Genomic DNA, 24,298 nt, shown 5'->3' with positions numbered 1-24,298 from the left:
AAAGGAACATTGATGTGCCACACCTCCTGTGTGCAGCAGGTGGCGCCATGACTGTAACTGATTGTTGTTGTCACGGTTAATCCGTGTCATGTCTTGTCTCTGTTCCGATTGTTATCACCTGGACATTCATTGATTAATTACCTGCCTCATCACACCTGTTTGTCATTTAGTCTCTGTGTATATATACCTCTGTCTTCTGTTTGCTCACGGCTGGATCATTGTCATTGCTACCCTGTCTGTTCCCTGTCTTGGATGTTCCTGTGTTCACCATGTTATCCCTCGTGTTTTATTATTAAATGTTATTTATTTTCGAACTTTGCGTTTGCGTCCTGTCTCTCCTTCCGTGTCATGACAGAATGATCCAGCCAGCATTGGACGCAGCAAGTTCACGGAGGGCGGCTCCCCCAGGAGTTTCGTTGAGGGGGAGTAGTGACATTGGGGTTCATTCCCCATCGGCCCCGATGTCTCTTGGGGACCACCGTGAGCGATCGCTTGCTCCTGCGGGCCTGCGGGAGAAGGATCAGCCCAGGCGGTCCCCCAACGGTTGAGTCGTCGTCGACAGTCCCTCGGAGGACCACCGTCCCGCTCGTAGGGGGATCCGGAACGGACCACGCCCGATCATTTCCCCGGGGTGGCTACCGAGTAAGGGTCTCCATTTCCGCGAGGGGACAGGAGATGATTTCCGGGGGGCACCTCATCGTCGACGATTCCCAGAAGGAGGGTAATTCGTCTGCCTCGGTTCTCGGAGCGATCGCTCCGGTTCTCCTGGCGCTGTCCGGCCCACCGTCCTGTTGGTTTCGTCTCGGTGGCTGCCGGCTTCGCCAGGGTCCCCAAGCCCTCCACCCCTCCCTTGGACTCTCGCTACTTGGACTCTCGCTACCAGACTTTGTTTTTGTTGTGTTTTATGTGAGTGTCTGGTAGCCACTCGTAGAGGGGAGGGTAATGTCACGGTTAATCCGTGTCATGTCTTGTCTCTGTTCCGATTGTTATCACCTGGACATTCATTGATTAATTACCTGCCTCATCACACCTGTTTGTCATTTAGTCTCTGTGTATATATACCTCTGTCTTCTGTTTGCTCACTGCTGGATCATTGTCATTGCTACCCTGTCTGTTCCCTGTCTTGGATGTTCCTGTGTTCACCATGTTATCCCTCGTGTTTTATTATTAAATGTTATTTATTTTCGAACTTTGCATTTGCGTCCTGTCTCTCCTTCCGTGTCATGACAGTTGTTATATTGATGTGTTCACGCTAGGACCCTTGTCAAACATATGAAGTCTGTGAGAGGTCGAACATTGTATGTCTGAGTTACAACAGCTTTCCCATGGCGAAACATCAAACTTCGCCAGGCCGCCACGAACACTTTACTTTAAAGAAAATTCAAGATCTTCACAATTTATTATTGTGAAGTCCTTAAGTTCAGACTGACCAAATATGATGATGATACATTTCAATGAGCAGTAAATCACAGTGTAAAACATGCTGCCAGCAGGTGGCGCTATAACTTTTACTCAATATTGTCATCTTGATGTGTTCAGGCCAGGACACTTATCAAACATGTGAAGCGGGGGTAAGATTGGACATTTTAAACATGAGTTAGAACAACTTTCTGTTTCATTGCGAAACACAGAAATTTGGCAGGCCGCCACAGACACACGCTCCAACAAAAAGTCAAGATCTTCGCAATTTAGCATCGCAAAGGCCTTTAGATGACACAGACCAAATATGGTTTTAATCTAATGAAATCTGTAGGAGGAGTTTAAAGTACAAAGCCTAGAAATGGCAAAAATTATTGCAATCAAATTACAGAGAAAACTGACTTCCTGTGGGGTTTAGAGCTTGGCTTCAAGAGACTTTTTTGTAGGTCTTGGGGTGCTACATGATCCTACCACATTTTGTATCTGTATGTTTAACGTAGCGGGTGGGCTGGTGTTTTGAATTTTTGTAGGTGGTGCTATAGAGCAATTTTTACACCCGCCGTTCAAAAAATGAATTTTTTGCCACATTTGACACATGTGTCACAGGTCAGGGCGGACCACAGACTGTGTGAGTCACGCCCCTTCCTAGGTTCCACCTCGAGGAGGTCCCAAGAGCACCCCAATGACCAGACACACGAGAAAAATAAGTTAAATTTGAACAACTTTATTAAATTATTTAAAATGAGTTTTGGGAAAGGGAAAGCTAAAACATGGTCTCTCTCTCTCCTCTAGGGAGAGACGGGAGTCCAGAGAAGGGAGGGGGGAAGGTGGCCAGCCAACAAGGGTAAGTGCCCACAGGGAAAGGACAGGACGGAGCTCCTTCGTCCCTGTCACACCTCCTGCGGTTGTGGTAAGTATTGGTTGTAGTAATTTTCCCTTCTACGTGGAGCCTTCCAGATACCCAAGGTGAATAGTTGTGGACAGGGGGTATAGGTAAGTAACAAGGGTTGTTGTTGTGTTCCTCCACTCTAGGTCTCTGTCAACACAAGGTGAGTTAGCTTCACTTTTAGGTACAGGTAAGTATCATCCGTCGCTATAGTCTTCCACTCTAGACTCTTAGAACGTGCAAGGGGAGTTAGCTTTAGCTCTGGGCACAGGTAAGTATCGTTCGTCGCTCTAGTCTTCCTCTCTAGGCTCTCCAAACGTGCCAGGGAGTTAGCTTTAGCTCCAAGTACAGGTAAGTATCATCCGTCGCTATAGTCTTCCACTCTAGACTCTTAGAACGTGCAAGGGGAGTTAGCTTTAGCTCTGGGCACAGGTAAGTATCGTTCGTCGCTCTAGTCTTCCTCTCTAGGCTCTCCAAACGGGCAAGGTGAGTTAGCTTTAGCTCTGGGTACAGGTAAGTATCGCTCGTCGTTATGATCTTCCTACTTTTAGGCTTGCCATACAGTGTGAGTTAGCTTTAGCTCTGAGTACAGGTAAGTATCGCTCGTCGTTATGATCTTCCTACTTTTAGGCTTGTTATACAGGGTGAGTTAGCTTTAGCTCTGGGTACAGGTAAGTATCGCTCGTTGTTATGATCTTCCTACTTTTAGGCTTGCCATAAAAGGTAAGTTAGCTTTAGCTCTGGGTACAGGTAAGTATCGCTCGTCGTTATGATCTTCCTGCTTTTAGGCTTGCCATACAGGGTGAGTTAGCTTTAGCTCTGGGTACAGGTAAGTATCGCTCGTCGTTATGATCTTCCTACTTTTAGCTTGCAGTACATACAGGATGGATTAGCTTTAGCGCTGTACAGTACCTTAACGATGAACTCATACACCTCTGTTTCCTCTTGGCCCAAAAGATGGCGGCGGGCAGTCGTGAGGTTTGGGCGAGTACTGGTGGCAACAGCTCGTTCCAACAGGGGCTCCCCAGACCTGAGGGCGAGTACAGACAACAAAAAGGCACAGCACTGCAAAGTTTCAAGTGCACTTACGTCAAAGAAAAGCTCACCCACAGCACTCCACACACACTCCAGTGATTCAATAAGGTCCACACTCTGCACCGGTTTGAGGCCCGTCCTGAGGAAAACTTGGATTTACTCTTACACACACAATTGCCGTCCAGTCAGGTTAGGCCCACAAAACCACAGAGCTTCACTTTGCCACTTCCACTCCTCCACTGAATATCCACATAGACGGTGGGGCAGTCTTAGACAGCAGCCGTACTTTGCAACATAAATGCCCAAATAAAGTTAATGGCAAGCATCAAGACCCATTTTACTCACAGTCTGTGTTGTTGCTCGTCTCTCTCTCTCTCCACAGTTCACTCATCGGATGCTCTGCAATTCCACCGTTTTGGTTGTCATGGGAATCCAGGAAGTAAAGGTGTTTGAAAATCACGGTCCGGGCGGAACCTCTCTTCACCACTTTTGGTTCCGCCCTCAAAGTCACTCCGTGACACATGTGCAATGTTTCATGACTTTTTGAGCTTGTTTAGGCTGTCAAAAATGCAATTCATTTAGCGATACTTTGCGAGGCCGCCACGGACACGCCCTTTAATGAAAAGTCAAGGTCATAGCTATTTATCATCACAAATGGTCTTGAGATTAGACTGACCAAATATGATGTTGATATGGTTACATTTTTAAGAGCAGTAAGTCACAGCATAAAACATGGTATTTCCTGCTGCTTCTAGATGGCACTATTACTGTATCTAAATATTGCTATGTTGATGTGTTCAGGCTGGGACCCTTATTAAACATGTGACATCTGAGGCTTGTAGGACAATGTATGCCTGGATTACAACAGCTTCCTGTTTCATGGCGAAACATCAGACTTTGCCAGGCCGCCACGGACACGCTCTTCAACAAAAAGTCAAGATCTTTGCTATTTATCATCGCAAAGGGCTTAAGATCAGTCTGAACAAATATGATGATGATATAACCCTGGAGAACCCAAGAAAATTTTTTGTAGCAGCAATTGTCATTGGCCAAATTTGACCCCGTGGGTTCTCCAAGGTTAAATAAATCTCTAAGAGCAGTAAATCACAGCGTAAAACATGGCATTTCCTTCTGCCACTAGGTTGCGCTATGACTATAACTGAAAATTGTCATGTTGATGTGTTTAGGCCAGGACACTTATCAAACATGTGAAGCGTGGGTCAGATTGGACATTGTAAGCCTAAGTTAGAACAACTTCCTGTTTCGTGGCGAAAATGCCTAAATTTGCCAGGCTGCCACGGACACACCCTCCAACGAAAATCAAGATCTCAGCAATTTAACATTGCAAAGGCCTTTAGATGAGACTGACCAAATATGATGATGATCTGATTAAATCTTTAGGAGGAGTTTGTTAAAATACAAAGCCTGGAAATGCCAAAATTTGCACAGAAATCACAGGAAAAACTAAAAATAGCAGACTTCCTGTGGGGTTTAGAGCTTGGTTCCAATGGAATTTTTTGTAGGTCTTGGGGTGATAGATGACCCTACCAAATCTTCATATCTGTGCGTTTTTCATAGCGGCAGGGCTGTTCTCTTGAAATTTTGCAGGTGGCGCTATCGAGTCATTTCTACACGCCCATTTTTGACGCCTATACTACCATGTACATTTTCGTCACTTCTGCCGTGTGTGCAGAGTTTCATGAGTTTTTAAGCATGTTTAGGCCCTCAAAAACGTGATTCATTTCGGAGAAAAAAAAAAGAAGAAACTGAGCAAAAACAATAGGGCTTTGCACCCACGGCTCGGGCCCTAATAAAGTTAATAAAAAACAAAAGTGTAAATTGCTGACACTACCTAAACAGAGATTCTTTTCCACTTGCTGTGTCCCATCTTGTGAATAATCCTACATGCATGCTTGGGATCTTAACGGCCACTAGAACACTTACCAAATACAGGAAATACATCATAGTCAAGTGGTTAAGTGCAAAGACTGCAAGTGTGGGTATTTAGATAAAGTCTTTGAAAGCCTTTGCTTAAAGTGTATGGTTTATGGTCTACCACAAGAACTTGATTTTATCTCTTGATATTGATTGAGGTTTATTATTGTATACTATAGGCTTGCTGCGATAGTCGGTGAAACAGTGAATACCGGTGCTTCAGCCTCTCAATGGTTAGATCACTTGTCCACCGCGACATCGTCTTTTACCGTCGTTTTTATATTTTTTGTGTAATTAAATCATTTAGTTTCGTTAGAGAGAGCAAACACAATAACAACTGAATGTGTCTGCTGCCTGAATTCAGTGGAGCTGAACGGGCGTCACGTCACAGAGCAGCAGGTGTCAGATTTCATTTATTCCTGTCAGTGTGCGAGGCGAGCTGACCGACCAGACGATGGCAGAAGCCGCGTGCTTACTCGTTTTTGTTATAATATACATATATGATGTTTAATATAAGCAAGATCGTTTTGTTGTGTTTTTCATCAAGAGAAATAATAAACCCATCATTCAAGCAGCGCTTTATGGAGAAGTAGCCATTTGCTCTGCTTGGGACTGGCGGGTTCTGTGAGAATTACCTGCGCACATTGACTCAAGCACTTCATTAAACCAGCTGTTGCACTCGCATTGCATGCAAATTCATGTGCGATTTAACGCAGCATGCAAGCACCGCATTTAAACAGTTGCGTAATTCAAAAGTGAAAGTAAAATGTGCACGTCTGCATGCGCATTTATAAGCCCCTCCCACCCGGTGATACCGGGATCACCGGGTTTGTGACGCGCCGATAAACCGGTGGGAAAATTCTGTCACCGCGGCAACCCTAGTATACTATGAATAAAAAATACTGTATTGTAAAATTTCCCTCCAGTCCAAAATGAAGGTGAGGTCTATTTTGTGACAATTTAAAAAAAATACTATTCGCTATGTGGCATAATACTTTAAATACTTGTAGGGGTGGTTTCGTGGACAGGAATTAGCTTAAGCCAGGACTAGGCTTCAGTTTAATTAGGAAATATAACTAGTTTTAACAAACATGCCTTACTAAAACATTACTTTGTGCATTTTGAGGCAAAACAAAGGGCACTAGTGTATTTAAAGATATGTCAGTGCAAGTTGTTTTTAGTTTGGACAGCTCTTACATTTATTTTAGTCTAGGACTAGTCTAATCCCTGTCCGGGAAAACCACCCCTTAAAGGTTAAAGCGCTAGTTCATCCCAGAATGAAAGGTTTGTCTTTAATCAGGCTACTCACCTGTCGAATGAGGCATCTTTGTAGCCTATCAATGATGAGCTCAGATGCAAAACCTCCTAAGTGCTTCTGACATGTTTTCTTGTAAATTAGCACTTTTATCAGACTCTTAATGAATATTAATATGAATATTTGACATTTCATTACATTCAATATAAGTATTCCATATATTTAATGCATATATATTGTTGTACATCTCTAGTCTGTCTGTAAGCACAAATTTTGTTATAAGTGAACCATGCAGCTGTTTAAAAAAAATTAATTTGTAAATTTAAACAAGAAATGTTGAGAATAAGTCTTCTACTCACATCTTATTTTGCTAATGTTATTTTGTATAATTGGGTCAGGGTTAGAAATAATTGATGAGGGACCGTTGAATTATTTGACAATAATGCACATCCAAGATGGTAATGCGGCAAGAAGCGAAGCGTAGGCTCTGGTGCCTATTTTTAAGACATTTGACAGATCAGGTGTGCTTTTTACAGCAATGGAACATTTCTCAACCAATCAAAATAAAGCATTCAACAGGCCTGTGGTATAATACAACTTAATTTACATTTACATATTCCCATATCAAATTATACAGACTCATATTAAAGTCTGGTAACGATGTCTATTGTTGCATGTATTGCTGCTGTGTCTTCATGTTTTGACCACAAACAGCTTTCGTTTGCAGTAGGGGCGTCAGTTTGAGTTGAAAAGTGGTGGGGACAAAAGATCAGATGAAAAAACATTACAGCAGGATGAGAAAAATATTGAATAACGACGCATCAAAAATGGGCGTAGACCAGGCCCGGTACTAGGCTTGCGGGACTTGGGGGGCAGTCAGGATTTTTGGGTGGGCAGCCATTTCTCGACTAAAATGATTCATACACTAAAATTATAGATGTTTCAATCCAATCTTATTTTGCATATGTCTTATAATAAAGGGCCATTTATATATCCTTTTGCACGTTCAAATTTTAAAAGTAGATGCGATTAGATTTATAATGATTTATAATGTTATAATGATTACACTTAATGTTGTTTTACACATTCACAAGTCACAGTTAATGAAATCAGGCAAGCAGGTGATATGAATGCAAAGATGTACATATAGCTATATTTTATTAATTTGTACACTGCATTTAATCTATTATTTCACTTATAGATAAATTAAAGTCATTCTTATACCTACCCAGCTTATGCCTTTATTCTAAATAAACACTTGTTAGGCACTTTTATTTCCACTTCTCAAACATTTTCTTCATTTAAAATAATGCATTTTCAATGTGATATGTGATAAGCTATAATATTTTCATTAATCCCTGACCCTATCATGCATTCATGTTCTATCATGAGAAAATACTTTCTCTCAAAACTTTTTTTTTGTCTCAAATATTATTATTTTTTGCTATTGGTATGAAAACTTTTTCTCTCAAATATTATTTTTTTTCTCATGAAAAGCTTCTTTGCTATCAGTGTGACAACTTTTTCTTTCAAATAGTTTTATTTCTCTCAGATCATTTAATTTAGCGCATGTAATAAAGACACTTATTACACGGCTCTCTGGAATGCTTGATTCTGATTGGTCAGTTGAGACATTTGCAGGTTCGTTCTTTTCAAATAATAACCGCTCCAAAGTAATAACACATAACCGGACTACTTGTATGTTTTAAATCCGTCCGCGCCAACAAAGATTACTGTTTGGCGCCATCTTGTGACAAACACTGGACAACCACAATTAAAAATGGAACATTTTGACATTAATTTTAACATGTACGGAAAAAACATTTAAAGAGTGGATAGAAGAACGAACAACGACAAGACACAGAGAGCTTACTGAGACTGAACTTGACAACAGCTACGAAGCAAACACCAAAAAAAAATACAGAATGGGCATAAAGACTGGCTAAAACAGAAAAAAATGGAGACAGACAAGTATGAAGCAGAGGATCTTAATAAGGTATTACGATCATTTTATGCATCTGTGCAAAGTTTCGCGGAAGGATAAAAATGTTAATTTAAAACAAATATGCCAATAAAATGTTTCAAATTCATATTCATGTCCAGTTTTTTTCTTATGTGGCAAGTAGTCGTGTGATAAGCGGGATAATGTAGAGGCAGCCGGTAGTTATTGTGAAATAAGCCCCTTCAGTGTGATACAAGACCCTCCGCTTCGCGTCGGGTCCTGATCACACTGTCGGGGCTTATTTCCCGATAACTACCGGCTGCCTCTACATTATCCCTTACATATCTCGCTCCATACTGCAGCAACCTCAAATATCACAACAAAGCACAATGCTTTAAATATCTATTTTGAAACATCATGAAAGCAATTTGACATGCATGACAAATTTGTCAAAGGTTATCCTGTTTGCCTATAACAGCACCAGTCAAGAGCACAAGCCCTAAAATAGTGTGATTTGCGACGAGACCAAAGATAAATCACACTGCTTTGTTCATAACACAGCAAATTACATATTACAATACAACGCAACATTATAAAATACGTTTTGCCTTATGATGACCTTGCGGGGTGACAGCTCCTCCCGAACTTAAAAGTCTGTAGATTTTTGTGTGTGAAGTTTTTCTCAAAAATGAGCTGAATGAGCTGACGAATGACGATGACAAAACCGCTAAAATTTTATTTTAAAACTGCACGCGATGCTCAAGTGTTACAATACTGTATATTTACTGTATAACCATCTTATATCATTTATATCTACTATATAGTATGCCACAACCAAACTGCATATTCTAATTTTAATAAACAGAACTACGTCTAAAACAAACACATTAAATGCTGCTGGAGACTTGCCATGGCTGTTGTATTTGAATGAATAAATAATGAGGTGAGTCTAAGAAAGGATAAGGGGCTATTTTGGGCATGTTTAGTATAAAAAAAAGTTTCATTGTAATATGTGTTGTGTTATTATGTTTATGTAATACTAAATTGCATTGTTTCTGATATATATTTTAAAGATGTGTTTTTTAAGTTACCATTGTAGAGAAAAGTAGTACTTTTCTTGTGAGTTAAATACTGCTGAAAAGGCCTCCAATGCTTGATTAAGCTAATCAGATAATTGTGGGCGGGAGCTGTAAACACTAGCGTTTACCAACAGAAGACGTTTTTTGTTTAAAGAGACTCCGTTTTTTTATGGTTGGCTGGACATTTTTTGGGGGGCAGATGGAAGATCTGGGGGGCAATTGCTTGATTTTTCAGAACATTTTAACCAAATGCTTTCAAAGACAAATGGGGAAAAAATCAGCCATTTCAAAAAGTGGTGGGGACATGTCCCCAGCGTCCCCAGTGTAACCTATGGTCTGCAGTCTTTTGCTACTTTACTTTTTATATGTGTCGTTTTATGAGCCAAAATGACAAATAGTGTAAACTCAAAAGCAACTGCATGCTATCACAGTATATGATTTTTGTGCTTTTCTTGCCCTCTAGTGTAGAAGTTAGGGTTTGCAAGTTCTTGTGATGATGAAGATTTACAGATCAAAACAAAACACATTTACCTGCAGTACCTTAAGGAGTTATTTCTACCTGATCTTACTCATGCGTTTAGTTTTGCTGGAGTAATGTATTTATGTTAATGCAGTGATAGTAACTAATATTCCAGACTTCAAATAAAAAGATAGAAACTCGAATAATGAGGCATCATTGACGGGTTGTGAATTTCTACAGTATATTGTAAAGATTTATGTTGTTACATATTGCTTAGTTATTCAAGACCTCTTTTGATTATTGATCTATTTTTGTGATCATGTTAATGATGTGTTTCATGTGTTTACAGCATCTGTCTGTACCTTCTTTCTTTAACTCAAGCTGTGTCTGAAACCGTTCCCTCGTTCACTCATTCACTATTGTCTATATGGGGAATGACAATTGAGTCCACTATATGGGGAAGCAGCAAATGAAAATGAGTGAGCGATTTCGGACACTGACATAAATATCATGCGTCAGAGAGCTGTCGCAGAGATTCATCATAAACACCTGTGTGGCTTTATTGATTGTACTGTGAAATGGTAAAGGTTACTTTCTTACTGTTTGTCACATTTGTCATGTTTATTTTATTAGTTGATAATAAAGAGAGCAAAACAATCATATTTATTTACTGCTGTTTTTATTGTTTAATAAAAATGTGTATTAGATTTTAAATAGAAGATATCGCAATTATTTTTTATTTGTTTATTTTCAAGAAGTCGAAAATAACTGACAACAAGAACTAAACGTAAATGTTTGGTGTTTACTGTCAGTGTCTATGGTCAGTATCTTTCAGCTGATTCAAGTTACGCGTTCATCTCCCGTTGCATCATGGGAAATATGAGTGAGTGTACAAATGTACAATGTACAAAAGTAAAAAGTAGTGAATGAATATAGGGAATTAAGTTGTTTACTAAGGTTTCGGACACCACTACAAAATGGCCGACACCAGATATAGTGGATAGGGAGCGGTTTTGGACACAGCTTCATTTTCACTTCAATAGACAGTCATACTGTACCAAAACATAGGAACTGCTTGCTTTCTGAATGCATTGAGCCGGGAAGTGAAACATTCATTTTAAGTTTTGTCTTTGACTAACTCAGTTCCTCACATGGCTCATCATCTGATTCTCTTTATTATTTTACTTTACACAGCAGGTAAGACACAAACATTTGACTTTTAATCTGTTGGGTGATTTCTTTATGCAGTGCATATCTGTATAAGCTGTCTTAATATATTATATACACTCTTAAAACAAATGTGTCTCCTGTGCAACAACAATTACACAAAAACACAACATAAATTCACAAAAGATGTTCATTTCATTTATTTGCTGTAATCCACAGCCCTTTACATCTAATGTGTTGTTCTTAACTTAACACATCTCTGTGTTATTCTGTGTTATTCTTGGAACAACACACTTTGTGTTGTTTTAACACATCTTGTGTTGTCCTTTTCATTTATTTGAACTCAAAATCAACAGGAAATGACACATAATGTGTTAAAATAACACATGATGTGTTAAATAGGATAACACAAAACTTTCTTAGAGTGTATATATTATTAAAATTAAAGAAACATAAAGGGGTAAATAACAAAAGTATTGAATGTAGTAGAAATAGTTTCCTTTGGAATGTCCTTATTTATTTCGTGATATTAGTTGGTTTGTGTTTAATAATATTATGCAACATTACGTATGTACAGTATTATAATATAAACATTTCAAAAGTTGCAGTTTAAAAAGATACAAGCATGAATGTCTTGTTATAAATATTCTGTTTATTGTGTTATTTACAGTCACTGTGAGCATTACAACACTAAACCATGTTAGTGTAAGAGAAGGAGGAACAGTTACTATCCCATGTCTGTATGACAGTCGCCATAAACTCAACCCAAAATATTGGTGTACTGAGACGCTCTGGAGGCTGTGCACTGTAACGGCACATACAGGATATACAGACAAAACAGGAAAATGGCTGATAACAGACAACCCATCCAAAAACATTTTTACAGTTCAACTCAATAATCTGACAACCTTTGACTCTGGATTTCACTGGTGTGGTGTGGGCATTAAAGAAAGCCTAGATGAGAAAGCAGAGTTGTATATAACAGTTCAAACAGGTAAGGAGGATATCTTAAAACATTTTCTACATTTTAATAGTATGATACTCTACAGTACCTGTTATTAAGACAAAATATGCATTTCAAAGTTATTGCTCTTTGTATTCAGCTCCTGATCTCTCTGTGATGTCCAGCAGTGTAACTGTAGATGAAGGTGTTAATATCAGTGTACAGTGTCTCTACAGCACTAAATATAAAAATGAACCAAAAAAGTGGTGTAACATTAAAGACCAGAGCTGTCACACAGTGGGAAGATCTGGCACATCCCAGTATTCAGTTGAGATCAGTGATGATGGGAGAGGATCTTTGACTGTGGTGATGTCTGGACTGATGAAGAGTGATTCTGGCTGGTATTACTGTTCTGTAGGAGATCTACAGGCTCCTGTTCAACTCACAGTCAATGGTAAAACTTATTGTTCAGTTGAACAGTACATGACTCTTGCGATGGGTCTGCAGTTGATCAGAGTCAAACACCTTTTTATCACAACTTTCAACTACTTTTTAACTAAGTTAATAATATTTTGTATTGTTGTTGGCGGCAATAGTAACCTATTATTAATTATAATTATTACTTCTTTGGTCTCAGTGAAAATATTTAGAGTTGTCACTATTTTCACTTTGAGAAAGGGGGAGGAGCTAGAGCCCTGTGATTAACGAGGAGACGATGGGACGTTAGGGGGGCTGGAGACGAGACAGTGAAAGCACATGGCCTGACAAAAAAGCCATGTGTCATAATCCTGTCACAAATAGATAAAAAAAACTGGTACATGAAGACAGGATCATGACATACGGACACAGTAAACGTTTTGTTTGATATCCTTTGTCTCTTAAAAATAAACGTATTTCCCATTTTTACAGCAGCAGTGACCACAGACATGAGCACTGCACAACTGTTAGTATCAACAATAATAAACAATAGTAATTTTTTTTTAAATATATTTTTATTTTAAGTAATTTCTCATTTATTTCTTTTTAAAGATGGGACCTACAACAGTTCTGTCTTTCACATGACTAGAGTTGACCTAGATGATGATTGTGTGTAGAAAAATAATCCAAAATAAATAATCTTTCACTGAAATATAACTACACACATTCTTCTCTCATTCCTCTCAGTTTAATGACTGAAAATGATAAACTTATTAGTTCTTTCTTTGCGTTAATATGATTGTTTGAAGCTTATGTTTTCTTCTTTACATTCCTGTTTGCACTATTTGGATTATTAAAGATTATTACACTTGAAATCTGCCTCTTTTGTTTTTGCCTCCCTTCTTACCAAAGTTGCACAATGAGGCAAAAGCACAGTAGCAATTTTTGTGCTGTGTCAAAAATTTTAAGGTATAGTTCACCCCTTTCTGTCATCATTTACTCACTCTCTCATGTTGTTACAAACCTGTATAAATGTCTTTGTTCTGATGAACTGAATTAATTTTTTGTATCAAAACTGTTCATGAGCACCATTCACTACCATAGTATTCTTTTTTCCTAAAATGGAAGTGAATAGAGACAGAGCGCCGTTATGCAAATTTGAAAACCACGCCCACCGGGGGGGAAATCAATCCAACCGTCTCCATTGAGTTTGTATTGCGAGAAGCCGCCTCCTTGTCATTTCTGGCTTATAACAAAAAACTGAATAATGCCTAAAAGCTGCTGTGTGACAATATGTACAGCTAACAAGCCAAAGAACCCAGAAATAAGTTTTTATAAGCTGTCGAGCCGTAAAACCCAGCCTTTAAGGAGAATAAAGTGGATCGCCGACTACGTTTCCCCCTAGTGGACGCAGTTCTACTAATAGAAGTACTATGAAAAGTTGTCTGTATCCATTTCTGTGTCTTTAAACGCTCGTTTTTTGGGGTCGACAGCTTATAAAAACTTATTTACAGATTAAACTTAAAAACAGAATAATACCTAAAAGCTGCTGTGTGACAAGGTGTACATCTAACACGCCAAAAAAATAAATAAATAATTTTTTATAAGCTGTCGACTTCAAAAAACGAGCGTTTAAAGACACAGAAATGGAAACAGGCAACTTTTCATAGTACTCCTATTAGTAAAACTGCGTCCAATAGGGGGAAACGTAATCGGCGATCCACTTTATTCTCCTTAAAGACTGGGTTTTACGGCTCGACAGCTTATAAAAACTTATTTCTGTGTTCTTTGGCTTGTTCGCTGTACATATTGTCCCAAAGCAGCTTTTAGGCATTATTCAGTTTTTTGTTATAAGCCAGAAATGACAAGGAGGCGGCCTTTTGCAGTACGGGGTCAGTGGAGACTGTTGGATTGCTTCCCCCCCCGGTGGGCGTGGTTTTCAGGCTGTGACGCGCTGCGCTCTGTCTCTATGGGCATAACGAACGGTTTGGTTTCAAACATTTCTCAAAATATCTTCTTTTAGTTCATTAAAACAAAGTAATTTATACAGGTTTGTACTAAAGATAAAAAATTTTCATTTTTGGGTGAGGTATCCCTTTAAAGCACTAAAAAACTATTAATGAGCTTTGCTGCCACTAATTAATTTAATGTTGTGTTGTAAGTTAAAATTTGAAATTAGTTGATTTTAAACATTATTTTAATTTAAGCATCATTTACATCTACATATTCCCATATCAAATTATACACAATCATATTAAAGTCTGGTGATGATGTCTGTTGTTGCCTTATGCCTTTATTGCTGTTCTTCATGTTTAGGTAAAACCTGTGTGCGGCGTGCTACCGACCACAAACAGCAGGAAACTTTTTTTATTTAACTTTTTTGCATTAGGTGAACTAATTCTCATTTAGAATTAAAAGCAAATTGCATGAAATTAAAATGTAAGATTTACCTAAAAATAAATTCTATAAGGTTTGCATTTCTTGATAATGGCATATTAATATATTTTTTACGTATATTTAAATTAAATCATATGAAAGTCTGTTAATGATGTATGAATAATGAGTCTACGTGTTTTCACCCCAAGAGGTAAGGCCTGCAGTAACTCACTACATCAGTTTTATATTTGTTATTTTTAAGTAGTTTTAAACCATGAAAAAAACTGCAAGCAACCAGCTACAGAAAGCAGGAAATTGTATTTTTTTTATTACATAGGTAAAAACAATTACATGTCTACAGAAGTGAAAATGACCTTGGTTATTTGTAAGTAAGTTTTATGTATTGTTTATTATCCTGTGTAAAAACTGTTATCACAAGCAAAGTGTGATATACAGGAAGATTTGAGTAATTCTACATGCACACTTGAGATCTTAACACCCACTAACACTTGGACCAAATACAGGAAATACCTCATGTAAGTAGTCAAGTGGTTAAGTGCAAAGACCACAAGAGTGTGGGTATTTTTATAAAGTCTTTGAATGTCTTTGAGTGAATGGTTTATTGTCTGCCACAAATAGTTGTTTCATCTCATATTGATTACATTTACAAGACATTTTTACAAACTATTTACAAACTATCATTTTATAAAATAAAGATTGAACCACTGTTTACATGGACAATGTTTTTACTGCATTTCTGGGCTGTAAGTGTGCAGTGGTGTTGTGTGAATATTTGACATTTCTTCAAAATATTTCATTTATTTAATGCGTATTGTTGTACATTTCAAGTCTGTCTGAAAGCACACATTTAGTTATAAGTGAACCATGCAGCTGTTTAAAACACATAATGTTTACAAGAACTGATATTTTGCTAGGGTTATTTGTGTATTTGATAAGCATACAAAATATTAAAACTTAATTTATAGTTACATATTCCCATATCAAATTATACAGATTCACATTAAAGTCTGGTAATGATGTCTGTTGTCACCTGTATTGCTGTGTCTTCATGTTTTGACCACAAACAGCTCTCATCTGCAGTCACTTGCTACTGTACATTTGATATTTGCCATTTTATGAGCAAAAGGACAAATAGCGTAAACTCAAAAGCAGCTGCATGATATCACAGTAGGCCTATATGATTTTTGTGCTTTTCTTGCCCTCTAGTGTAGAAGTTAGGTTTTGCAAGCTCTTGTGGTGATGAAGATTAACAGATCGAAACAAAATACATGCCAGTACCTTAAACTTTTCCGGTGTGCGACCCCCCTTTGTGTGCGGTGCATTCCGTCATGGCCCCCAAAGAAAATTGACATAAAACATTTCATAACTTAAAATCTGAAATACACAAAACATATTAAATTATACAATGTAGTGCTGTTGGTTAGTAGCCGTATTTTCCTGTGGTTTATATACACAGAATTTATAATAAATTAATGTTTTTTTTAAATGTAATTAAACTGGGGCACCCTGGCAACATCTTAAGGCCCCCCATGGGGACACGCCCCCAGTTTGAGAACCACTGACTATAGGGAATTATTTCTACCTTATGTTACTCATGTGTTTAGTTTGGCTAGAATAATGTATTTATGTTATTGTAGTGATAGTAATTAATATTCCAGATTTAAAAGATACCTAGATTTAGTAAGCATGCTTACAACAATAACGATTAGCCAACAGGCTAATATCCAGATATTATGTGAACAATGTGCTATTCTCATCTCAAATCAGGTCATATATCCCTTCTTATTTTAACAATCAATGATTTCTGAGGTTTTTTGTCCCGTTGAAATTTGTAAACTGATGTATTTTCTGTGTTTGATGGCTGAATGAGCAGCATACTGATACAAAACAAGGTTTAAAGCGCACGTTCTGGACGTCCATCCCTCACAGCGTTGATTTGAAATCAACATGGAGGCGGTTTAAATAAGTTGTATAATGAGGCATCAGTGATGGGTCGTGAATTACTATAGATTTATGTTGTTATGTATTGCTTAGTTCAAGACCAGTGTATGGCAAACTGTGACCATTCTCGCTTTGTTACTTAGTCACCAGGCTCATCACTCACTCTCCCATAACGATCAAGATCACTTGACTATTAATCACTGTTAGCTGGTTCTCATCACCTGTTCACAGTATTTAAGGACTACCATTTTTATTAATTCCCCATCTGGTCTTGTTGATATATCTCTCTGCAGTGTATTGTGCATATTTACCTGATTCTTACCTCTTACCCTATCGTCGTTGGATTATTGTGTCTTCTGTCGTCTTCATTGTCATCATCGTCTTCATCTGTTGGATTATTCAATGAAGTTTTGCACGCTAGCGGCTGCTAGTGGTTGAAACGAACAAGCCCTTCTCACCACCTACTGCAATGGCCTCAAACCAGCCCTATGCTTACAACTCTCTGCCTTTCGTGGCACCATGAGCTTGGAAGGTTTCATTTAAAGAGTTATCTGCACTGAAAACCGTATGCAGTCCTGCCATCACACCTCCTGTCCTCCACCAGCCAGAAACACCCTCTCCAGAACCAGAGTCCATTGCAGATCGACACCACCCGCATCTCACTGTCAGAACGTCACTGCTGACCAAAGGGCTGTGTTTGTACTGTGCATCTGCTGGACACGCTGTTGGAGAGTGTCCCACTCGTCCTCCACGAACCTTGGTGAGTACAGTTCAACCAGCTACTCCTATTTATTCTCCATTAACTACAAAAGTTAAGCTCCATTTGTCTGGTTCCTCTGTTACAGTCATAGCCCTCCTGTACTCTGGGTCAGCCAGCAACTTCATCTCATTGCAACTCTGCTCTGCCACAATTAAGACAGCCAGAGAGAATCGAAAGGTCTGGAAGTGTGTGTTGTCAGGAGATTAAGATCTTTGATAAAAGCGTCACGAGCAGACCTGGTGAAAAAACTCAATCTAGGGTCACAGCGTGATGTTAATAACAACTCAGACGACAAGACCTCCCTATGACGTCCAGCCAGATGATACAGGTGGTTAATGAAACATCATCGGGAGCTCCATTGGGATACCGGTGGGGTTAAAAGATTGTGAGTGATTGCTGATCCTTATCATGTTTCACCTGTATGCTCCACATTTTATTGAAACCCCAAAGGTAGATGTTCCAGTCACTATTCCTGAGGAATACAATGCCTTTCAGAACGTGCTCTGTTTCAAGAGAGCCTCTCAACCAATGCAGCTGCTAGCCATTTTCGTGCCCTAAGCATGATTCTTTATGATGCCCTCACCCCGTCCCTGAGAAAAAAACGTTTGTTTTTGCCAGTTTAACTTTTTATATAAAACTATAAAACTTATATAAAGAGAAAGTAAAATCTTCACAGCTTTAGCCAACACACTAGACATTTAAAAGTGCAAACTTTTATAGAATAGCTAAATAGAAAAAAATACCAAACTTAAATAAAGTAGCCAAATAAAAAAATTATCAAAATAATCCAGACATGTTTTTCCCAAGTACAATGTCCCTTTAAATAAATTACATTAAATAAACATCAATAAGGGACTGTTCGTTATTTATTTGAGGGGCCGCCAGAGGAGTTTTGAGATCTGTTGACAAAAAAGACATGACCCTCCCTTCACCTGCAATACATTTTCTGTGAACCTCCAAAATGATTGTGAAAAAATGCATGACCCTCTCCGACAATTTATTGATTTCTGTACTGGTTCGCGCTTGGCAAAGATGTTCAGAAGTCATTGTTTTTTTACAACTACGACAAACGACAAACCTCTGCGTACTTCACACATCACACTCCTATGGTGGCCATTTGGTTGTGGAAACACAATATAAAGCCCAACTTCCTGCAGTTACTACTCATCTCACGTTAACTAGTGTTCACATGAAATATAACAATAAAAAATTGAGACCATTTAACAAAGCACAGTGGGTATAACAAATTCAACACACTTGGTTGCTATAGACTCGTCACTAGGCTTCCTTAGTCATTGTATATTTTAGCATTACAGGTAGCAGCTATCACCTTTAAAAGCTGCCGAACATAGGCAGGGTAGGGTAAATCAACTCCAGGGTAAGGCTAAGGATTCACAGTTTTTTAATTCCACTTTTCATTAATTTAATTGTTTTTCTTTATAAACACTTTAGACTGACGTGTTTGGCGCTCGTCTTTTCCAGCGCCACGATTTAAATGCCGAAATGTGGACCAGTCAGAAGTTGCAGGTTTGCTTTCAGGCATCCTCGCATTTTGTGCTGCGCTTTAAAAACAATTCACGAGTGCTCTTACATTTAAGACGTAAACACACAGTCCGCCCCTACGTTCCGAATGAAATGTTACTTTTAAGATAAAGCATGTATAGTGTATGGGTGATTTGGCATGGCAGCCAATAATAATAAATAGCCATTGCCTAACCTCATAAAGCAAAATCCTGCATTTGGCCCTACTGGATCATCATATGTTTTAATGATATCTTCAAACTTTAAAGGCGGAGTCCACAATGTTTGAAAAACGCTTTGGAAAAGGAGACGGGGAGACTACCAAAACACACTTATAGCCAATCAGCATTAAGGAGTGTGTCTACTAACCGACATCCTTGCCGGGTTGCGTATGTGTGGGGCGGGTCTATCAACAGAAGGTCCAGATTCTATTGGGGTAGGGGTGTGTTTGTTTAGGTGATTTCAAAGATCAACATCGGCTTTCAAACATCGTGGACTCCGCCTTTAATGCTGTTGTTATGTCGACTGCAAACTTGAATATGACGCGTTGTTGTTGTTCTGATCTGTCTTGGTCTTGAAATATGTGCGTACAGTATATGTCCGTGTTTGTAAATGTTGGCTGCCTGCAAGAGTTAATAGGCTTGTTCGACTTCATGCGGCGCCACAAGAACCGGCAGCTCCGCGAGAAGTTCCGCGAGAACTTTTAAAAAAATTTAAAAAGCAAACTCCTCCGGTATGATTCCGCAAATCACTCTCGCGGTAGTTTGACGTCACCCAGCTGTCAATTCTTGTGGCGCCGCCTGAAGTCGAACAAGCCCATCACCCCACGTTTTTTTAAGCGTGTACCGGATATGTGTCATAAAAATATGCCTTAGATTTAATATGAATTAACTTTTAATTAACGTAATCACAATTAGATTTAAAAACACTGTAATGTATTACTTGTATAGCCTTTGTCTATGAAAGAATATAAAAAAAATAATAACTTAATTTTTGGGCTTGCTCACAGCATTCCTACAGCTGCTCTGCGTGAAGAAAAATAATCTTAATCACGTAAGGAGTCCGTGGCAGGGGAAGGCTGCCAGCCTTAACACACGCTCCGCCCATGCTGCCGAAGCTGTTCGAACATTATCCAAAACTCTATTTCTCAGACGAGCGTAAATTTGGGAGCTTGCATCCACTCCTTCCTTCTCAAATGCCTTGAAAATGTTGTTATTTGCACAACTTCAAATCACTGGGACCAAAAAGATATTTGAATATTTGCTTAGACATATTCGCTATTGCTGCTTCACAATTGTTTTCAAACTTTTTCTAAAGCAACTTTTACCAGCTCATTTGTTATACGTGGGTCATCTGATATATGGAGTATTTATTTTGCATGTATTTAAAAGATTTTTCAGTGTAATTCTATTCAAAGTTTAATAATATTATCAATCATTGTGCATCATGGGTTAGGGATGGTGCCATTTTTGTTGGGTCAGACCCATTTGCTAGGCAAGGCAAGGCAAGGCAAGTTTATTTGTATAGCACATTTCATACAGCGAGATCATTCAAAGTGCTTTACATAGAAATGAGAAAACAATATATAAAAGAGAAAAAAAGAAAATGTAAAAATAATAGATAGACAATAAAATCACAATAACAAAAAACAAAGATACATGACAATTTAAAATAACAATTAAAGAAAATAAATGTGATTTTAATAAAAACAGTTTAAAATGTTAAAAAGAATAAAACAGAAGTAAAAGTGACTTGAGTTAAAGGTGCAGTCAGTGTAAAGCAGCACAGTGCTCATTCAGTAAATGCAGAGTTAAACAGATGTGTTTTTAATCTAGATTTAAAAGTGTTTACTGTTGAAGCACATCTGGGGCCTATACCATGAAGCTGGTTTAGTTGGTTAGCCAGCTTTGTTTAGGATTAGTTTGTGCAAATCCTGGGTTTTGGGTACCATGAAAATAGCTTTTACCAACAAGGCCTGCACATTGGCTTGGTTTTGTCAACCTGAAACTAATCCTGTAACCCTGAGTTTGTTTAACCATTTTCATGGTACGGGCCCCTGATCTCTTCTGGAAGCTGATTCCAGCTAGAGGTGGCATAATAACTAAATGCTGACGCACCTTGTTTTGAGTAAACCCTTGGTATTTCTAACTGGCCGGATCCTAATGATCTGAGTAATCTTTTAGGTTTATATTCAGTTAGCATATCTGTCATGTATTTGGGTCCTAAGCCATGAAGTGATTTATAAACGAGTAACAATACTTTAAAGTCTATTCTATATGTAACTGGGAGCCAGTGTAAGGACCTGAGGACTGGAGTAATGTGCTCAGATTTTTTGGTTCTGGTCAGAATTCTGGCAGCAGCGTTCTGTATGAGCTGCAGCTGTCTAATGGTCTTTTTGGGGATCCCCGTAAGGAGTCCATTGCAGTAATCCACCCTGCTGGTGATGAAAGCATGAACAAGTTTCTCTAAGTCCTGTCTTGAGACAAAACAGCTAATTCTGGCAATATTTCTGAGATGTAGTAAGCTGATTTGCTTATCGCTTTCACGTGACTACTGAAATTAAGGTCAGACTCTAAAATTACACCAAGATTTCTGACTTTATTTTGTGTCTTTAGACCCCTAGAGTCAAGGTATGTGTTAACCTTGTTTCATCTTTATTTCCAAATAAAATGACTTCAGTTTTGTCTTTGTTTAACTGGAGAAAGTTTTGACGCATCCAACAGTTAATTTCATCAATGCATTTACATAGAGAGTCAATGGGGCTGTAGTCATTGGGTGACAGGGCTAAGTATATCTGGGTGTCATCTGCATAGCTGTGGTAAGCAATTTGGTTCTTTTTCATTATTTGACCAAGTGGGAGCATATACAAATTAAACAGAAGCGGTGCAAGAATTGAACCCTGCGGGACTCCACATGTCATGGGTGTCCACTCAGATTTATGGTTACCTATGTTCATATAGTAACCTCTTCCTTGTAGGTATGATTTAAACCATTTAAGGACCATCCCAGACAGCCCTACCCAGTTTTCCAGTCTATGTAGAGTATGGTGTGATCTACTGTGTCAAAGGCAGCACTAAGATCTAGTAGCACCAGCACTGATATTTTACCTGAATCAGAGTTTAAGTGAATATCATTTATTATCTTTATGAGCACTGTCTCTGTGCTGTGATGCTGACGGAAACCAGATTGAAAATTGTCCAGATAGCCATTTGAGTTTAAGAATTTGTTCAGCTGATTGAAAACAACCTTTTCAATAATCTTGCTTATAAACGGAAGATTTGAGATAGGTCTGTAGTTGCTAAGTATGGTTTTGTCTAGGTTACTCTTTTTTAAGATGTTGTACTGTTTCTTCCAAGGTTTTTATATCAATTATGTCAAATTCTGAGAGAATGATTAATTTCTGTGGTTGTTGCAATGATATCTGACTGAGCACAGTACAATATGAGGCCGTATTGATCGTCATTCTGATATTACTGATCTTCTCAGAGAAAAAGGTTGCAAACTCATTGCATTTGTTGTCAGAGAGCATTTCACTAAGAACTTGATTTGAGGGGTTTGTTAGTCTCTCTACAGTAGCAAAAAGAGTGCGAGTGTTGTTTATGTTGTTATTTATAATGTTTGAAAAGAAGGTCTGTCTAGCTGTGCCTAGTTCTACATTGAAAGCATGAAGACTGTCCTTATAGATGCTATAATGTACTTCAGGTTTTGTTTTCCGCCACATACGTTCAGCTTTTCTGCATGTTCTTTTCATGTGCTGTACTGCTGTTGTGTTTCTCCAGGGTGCTTTACATCTGCCAGTGATCACCCTGACCTTTACTGGAGCTATACCATCAATAGCATCTTTAACTTTTATGTTAAAGATTTCAAGGAGAACATCAACAGAGTCTGCCGATATGTTTGGCAACATTGATATAGCATTCATAAATACCTCACTGGTGTTCTCATTTATTAACCTTTTTTTAACATAGACCGATATAGCATCAGTGGCAGGACAGATCAATAAATCAAAGTAAACACAGAAATGGTCTGATAACGCTTCATCCTTGATTACAGTGGATGAAATGTTTAGACCCTTGCTAATGAGCAGATCAAGAGTGTGTCCCCTATTGTGTGAAGGACCTTGCACGTGCTGGGTCAGATCAAAAGTGTCAAAAGTGCTAGCGATGGAGGGGGGACTAAGAGAGCTACGTGGAGCTACATAGAAAATATGAACTGAACAAGCCACTTTGAAATTTTTATGTTTTCATAAATACATAAGTTGAGTGACCTTCCCATAAACTAAAAAAAGTTGGACGACCCTCCCCTCAACAAAGAAAAAAAAGACATGACCCTCCCCTATTTTCCTCCAGTGGCCCCTTCCATAAATACTGAACGGTAGAAAAGACAAAACACACATTCAAGTAAAGTGCTAAATCTTCTTAGACCGAATGTTGTCAAAATAAACCAAAGACTTACATGACAGAGCCATAATGCTATTCTGTCTTCTGAGAGCCAAACGTCTGCATTTCCTCGCTGCAAAATCACTAATTAGGTCATCATATGACAGCTTCTGAGCCACTTCACCATTGAGGCTGATGACAGCAAGACCACTTAGACACTCCTGACCCATTGTTGAACGCAAATATGTTTTAATGAGCTTTAGTTTTGAAAACCTTAGCTCAGCAGAGACAACTGTAACAGGGAGAGTTAATGCAACTCTAAGAGTAACCCAGAAATTTGGATACACCTCTTGAAGGCAATTCTCATGAAGAAATGTGAGCAACTCCAAGGCGGTTGTCTGTGGTGACAGTTGAGGAAGTTCATGATTTCCTGAACCATCTCAAGTCCATCAATATCAGAATTTCCTTTCTCAGTCAGTGTCTTCTGCACTTCAATACTTTTTTTGTAAGTCATCTTAGACATTCATTGCACTCTGCTGAAATCAAGCAGCACTCCAAATTTGTCTCTCACCTGGGTCATGGTCTCAAAACGCTCCTGCAGTGACATCAAAGCTGAGTCTACAACACAATTGAAAATGTTACCTCAAGCCTTTTGAGGGGATCACTGAAGGGCTCGTCAGCAGTCTTATATGCAAACTGCCTTTTTGTGTTCCTAAGCCTTTTCTCCTTGAGCTCTGGCTCTATGTTCATGGCCTCACCTTC

The 24,298-nt window shown here is 38.6% G+C and overlaps 1 protein-coding gene across 1 annotated transcript; it reads left to right on the top strand.

Moving 5' to 3' along the window:
* Nucleotides 1-11,085: 11,085 nt before the first annotated feature.
* LOC129441707 (polymeric immunoglobulin receptor-like) lies at nt 11,086-13,171 on the top strand. Its single transcript, XM_073872752.1, has 3 exons — nt 11,086-11,208; nt 11,849-12,172; nt 12,282-13,171. The coding sequence occupies exons 1-3, from the start codon at nt 11,163-11,165 to the stop codon at nt 12,824-12,826; spliced, it is 915 nt and encodes a 304-aa protein (XP_073728853.1). The 5' UTR covers nt 11,086-11,162; the 3' UTR covers nt 12,827-13,171.
* Nucleotides 13,172-24,298: the final 11,127 nt, after the last annotated feature.

The sequence above is a fragment of the Misgurnus anguillicaudatus genome, chromosome 2, assembly GCF_027580225.2.
Source record: "Misgurnus anguillicaudatus chromosome 2, ASM2758022v2, whole genome shotgun sequence".
Taxonomy (NCBI): Eukaryota; Metazoa; Chordata; class Actinopteri; order Cypriniformes; family Cobitidae; genus Misgurnus; species Misgurnus anguillicaudatus.
The sequence above is the reverse complement of the archived record's forward strand: the minus strand, read 5'-3'. Positions and strand labels throughout refer to the sequence as shown.

Excerpts from the sequence above, each read along its gene's own strand:
- LOC129441707 (XM_073872752.1), top strand. The coding sequence starts at position 11,163 with ATGGCTCATCATCTGATTCTCTTTATTATTTTACTTTACACAGCAG. Across the intron at positions 11,209-11,848 it reads TATTTTACTTTACACAGCAG|TCACTGTGAGCATTACAACA; the intron begins GTAAGACACAAA and ends TGTTATTTACAG. Across the intron at positions 12,173-12,281 it reads GTATATAACAGTTCAAACAG|CTCCTGATCTCTCTGTGATG; the intron begins GTAAGGAGGATA and ends CTTTGTATTCAG.